The 4385-nt window shown below is 56.0% G+C and overlaps 1 protein-coding gene across 1 annotated transcript; it reads right to left on the bottom strand.

Moving 5' to 3' along the window:
* Window positions 1-1676: 1676 nt before the first annotated feature.
* Window positions 1677-4061, bottom strand: LOC150001436 (uncharacterized). The gene is given in 3 exon segments (XM_090287168.1): window positions 1677-2348; window positions 2350-2556; window positions 2559-4061. Coding segments are annotated over 3 exon segments (2067 nt in total). The 5' UTR covers window positions 4050-4061; the 3' UTR covers window positions 1677-1979.
* Between the last annotated feature and the right edge of the window lie 324 nt (window positions 4062-4385).

Raw genomic sequence — 4385 nt, forward strand, 5'->3', positions numbered from 1 at the left:
ACCCTTCCCTCCACCTCTTCTTCTACTACTTTCTCCTTCCATTTCTCCATTTCAATCACCTTGCCCTTCTTGATGTTCTTGAAACACATGGGAAATTCTATTGCTTTAAGGTCTTTGTATTCCCTTCCTATAACCATTTACTCCAAAATAGCTTCTTGGCTAATTCCTTATTGCCGACAATATTTTTTTCAAATATAATATTCTCAAAGAGTCCTACCTTGACCACTCTATTTAATACAGAAACTCAAACTCTCACTTTAGTGCTTTTATCCTGTTTACATTATACTGATTTTCTTTGTTTCATAACTTATATTCTCTTCTATTTTTAATTGTTTATTATTTATTGTCAAACTTGTTATAATGCAAACAACATTAAAGTAGAGATTTCTGTCTGTTTCATTCACTGACATATTCTAAGCATTCAGAACAATGTCTTGCAACCCTGACAGGTGTGGCTCAGTGAGTCGGACATAATCCTGCCAAGCAAAAGGTCTCAGGATTGATTCCCAGTCAAGACACATACATGCCTGGGTTGCAGGTTTGGCCTCAACTGGGGATTCATTTTTCAGGGTATATGAGGCAATGAATCAATGTTTCTCTTCCTCTCTCTCTCCCAGCCCCTCTCTCTAAAAATAAATAAATAAAGTTAAAAAAAAAGAAGAGCAATGCCTTGCACTTGGGAAATACTCAATAAAGCATATTTTGATGAGTAATTGCTTACTAAAATATTTTAATAATAGTAAAATTTGAAGGCCATTAGCATTCATAAATAGATTAGATTAATAAAATGCAGTATATTCACATGGAATATTAAAAAGCCAGTAATATGAATGAACCATACTTATACATCTCAATATCAAGAGATCTTCTAAAACAAAACATTGAGTGAAAAAAATCAAGCTGAAAAATAATGTGCAGTGTTAGATTTCCTTTATATAAGACATACATGCTAGGCAAACCACTATGATGAATGTTTTATGAGTGTGAATGTGCCCATAATCTGCTACATATAAAACTCCTGAAGTTAATGATCAAATGGGACTTCAGCTTTACCTGTAAAGTTTTTGGCTTTGTTTTTAAAGAATACACTTATGTGTTACTGACCACAGGATGTAGTTGCAAATTAAAACATATCTTGAAGACAAAAAGACACCTCTGGCTTGTGTATGAGAAATAAATTTAAGTGAGAGTGAGATGGGACAAAAGTTAATGTGACTTCATGACTTTCTCTTTTCTGCAGCCTGGAAAATGACCTGAGGGTATTAAATTCAAAGGGGGAGGAGACAGATACCACTGCCCTCAAAGTGAAAGGCACCTGAGTCAGAGCAGATATGTGGTCAGTCACACATTAGTGGATCCTTCTCCAACTTTTCCTGCCCATACTGATCACTTCCCCTTCGAGATTCCTGAACATACTGTAGATCTCTTTTTTTTTTTTTTTTCAAACGAGTGGCTTTATTTATTACAACAGAGAACACCAACAGGTTTAGTGCAATGCAAAGTCACCGTCAATAAATACTGTTGCTCAGACAGTTTCAAGTTTGTACAGAAACCGGGGGCCAGACTAGACCTTGGTGCGGGGGGCGCTGGGCCCTGTGGGCAGTCACGAATCTGAGGGCTTCATCGATCATTTTGTTGGGGTTATCACTGCTTTTTACACGAACGCCATGTAAACAGGTTGCAGTTTTCTCTCGGGGACGTGTACCAGTTGTGTGTGGCCCCTGGCCGGCCCGGTGTTACCGCGCGGCGCCCATTTCCGAGGTTCGCGGTCACTGCCAGATGGGCCGCTGGGAACCCACGAGGAGACCACCTTCTCAGCAGCTGGTGGAGGACGCGCGGGGACAGGTGACCAGGTGCTGCCACTGAGGACGCAGGGGGAGGGGGCAGGCCAGCAAGGCTGTGGACGTGGCGTGGCCTTAGCAACGGGCGCTGCAGAGCCCAGCACTTCAGCCAGCGTCACTTGCTGCCTGGGTTGTGTCTTAGGAGCTTCTGGGACCCGACTTCTCCCCGCCCCCGCCCATCACTGCTCCTTGGCAGGCCGCGGTGTCACAGATGCCGGGGGTCCCCTGCGCGCCAACAGCTCCGGGAAGGCCCGCGTCTCCGGGCGGCCCGGGCTCGCCGTGGGCCCCGTCTTGGCCATCTTTGCCAACGCCAGGCACGCCTTGCGGTCCTTGCAGGCCCTGGTCTCCATCAGGCCCGTCCAGACCCACACCGACCGCGCCCTTGTCTCCTCTGTCCCCCGGGTTTCCTCTGGGTCCGGGCTCTCCCAGCTCACCGGTGGGGCCGCGGAAGCCAGGGGGCCCCCGAGCGCCAGGGTGACCGATGGAACCAGGGGGCCCGGGGCGCCCGTGGGGGGCCAGCAGGGCCAGGCCGCCCGATGGCTCCCGGCGCTAACGGCTTCCGCAGGTGAGCAGCCAACTGCGCGATTTGTTCACTGATCATGCCCCCACACAGCTCCCTGATGTGCTGCTCACTGGCTTCTTTTCCCGGGACCCCGGGTTTTCCGGTGATGCCAGGCACGCCCTGCACGCCCTGTAAGCCCACAGGCCCGGGGGGGGGGGTGGGGGGGGTGGGGCTGGCACACGCTCCACGCCGCTGGTGCCGTTGGGACCCTGGATGCCTCTCGGGCCCAGTTCCTCTCGACTGCCAGGCTCTCCTTTGGGTCCAACGGGGCCGCGGGGTCCCGGCTCGCCTTTGTCCCCGGGAAGACCATCGGAACCGGCGATGCCCTGGTCTCCCTTGGGACCCGTGGCTCCTTCCGGGCCCCGGTCGCCCCCGCCGCCTCGGAGGCCCTGGGGGCCTGGCAGGCCAGTGTCCCCGATGCTGCCCTTCGGGCCCTGGAAGCCTCGGATACCAGGGGCCCCAGGAGGGCCTTGCGGACCGAGCGCCCCCGCTGAGCCTCTGTGGCCCGCCTCGCCGCGCTCGCCCGGCACGCCCATGTCCCCTGGGACCCCGGGCTCTCCCAAGGGGCCGGCCTCACCCAGCTCTCCAGCTTTGCCCAGCTCTCCTTTCTCACCCTTGGACCCTGCTCGTCCAGGCAGGCCCGGCAGCCCGTTGGGACCCTTCTCTCCTGGGGCGCCAGTGCGACCCGCCTCTCCCTTCTCACCATCCAGTCCTAGCAAGCCGTCCCGGCCGTCCTTGCCCGGCATGCCCGGCTCCCCAAGTGGCCCGGCCACTCCGGGGGCTCCTTTGGGACCCGGTTTGCCCAGGTCGCCCTTGGGGCCCCGGAACCCGTCTGGGCCCCCCTCGCCTCTGTCACCCGCTTTCCCGGGGGCTCCTGGGATCCCGAGGGGTCCTCGGAAGCCAATGGGACCCCGATCCCCGGGAGGCCCAAGCGGCCCTGGCAGTCCTCGCAGCCCCCGCGGGCCCTGCAGCCCCACGGTGCCGGGGAGACCGGGGGGCCCAGGCGGGCCGGGGTCACCCTTCTCGCCGTCCTTGCCGACCTCTCCTTGCTCCCCTTTGTAGCCAGTGGGTCCCTTGAAGCCCGGCATTCCTGGGGGGCCGGGGGGCCCTGGCGGACAGACGGCCGGGCACTGAAGGTCAGCCGCGCCTTCGGGAAGGACTCCTGGGTGACCAGGGGGTCCAGGAGGTCCGGGAGGGCCAGGCAGGCCCGGGAGTCCAGAGGGTCCCGGGGGACCCCGGAGGCCGAGTCCGCCTGGGAGCCCACTGACCCCTGCTTCTCCGGGGGGTCCGGGGAGTCCTTTGCCCCCAAGCCCAGGTGGCCCCGGGGGGCCCAGACTTCCCCGTTCTCCGGGAGTGCCCTTGAGTCCAGGCGGTCCTTCTCTCCCGGTCAGGCCGTCCACGCCGGGCAGCCCTGGCAGCCCGGCCTCTCCTGGCTTCCCTGGCTTCCCCGAAGCCCCTTTCAGTCCCGGGGGCCCAGGCAGACCCGGAGGACCAGCTTCTCCATCGATGCCGTCCTTGCCCGGCTTCCCAGGGGGCCCTGGGGGGCCAGGGGGGCCTCGAGGCCCCATTTTCTGCGCCTCGGTCACCAGCGCCACGGCCAGGAGCTGCCCGAGCAGGAGCGGGAGCAGGGTCCGGGCTCCGGCCATGGCTGCGCGCGCTCTGAGCGGCGCTGGCGGCGGCGGCCGGGCTGGGGCTCGGGGCTCGGTAGATCTCTTTTTGTGTATCCCCATAATATCCAGCATCTTGTTGAATACACGTTAAAAATTCTGTACAGATAAGATTGGGTGTGTTCAGGGTGGTAAAAAAATAAAATAAAACAAGAAAGAAAGAAAAAGAAAAGAAAAGAAAGAAAGAAAGAAATACCCTTGGAAAATACTTTGCATTTACACTTTATTATATTTGTGTTTTTATAACATATTTAAATAGGTGTTACACTCTACATATTTAAAAATGTAGCTCCCCCCACATAATTATCAACTAGA

The sequence above is a fragment of the Furipterus horrens genome, unplaced genomic scaffold (genome assembly GCF_987537825.1).
Source record: "Furipterus horrens unplaced genomic scaffold, mFurHor1.1.pri manual_scaffold_9, whole genome shotgun sequence".
NCBI lineage: Eukaryota > Metazoa > Chordata > Mammalia > Chiroptera > Furipteridae > Furipterus > Furipterus horrens.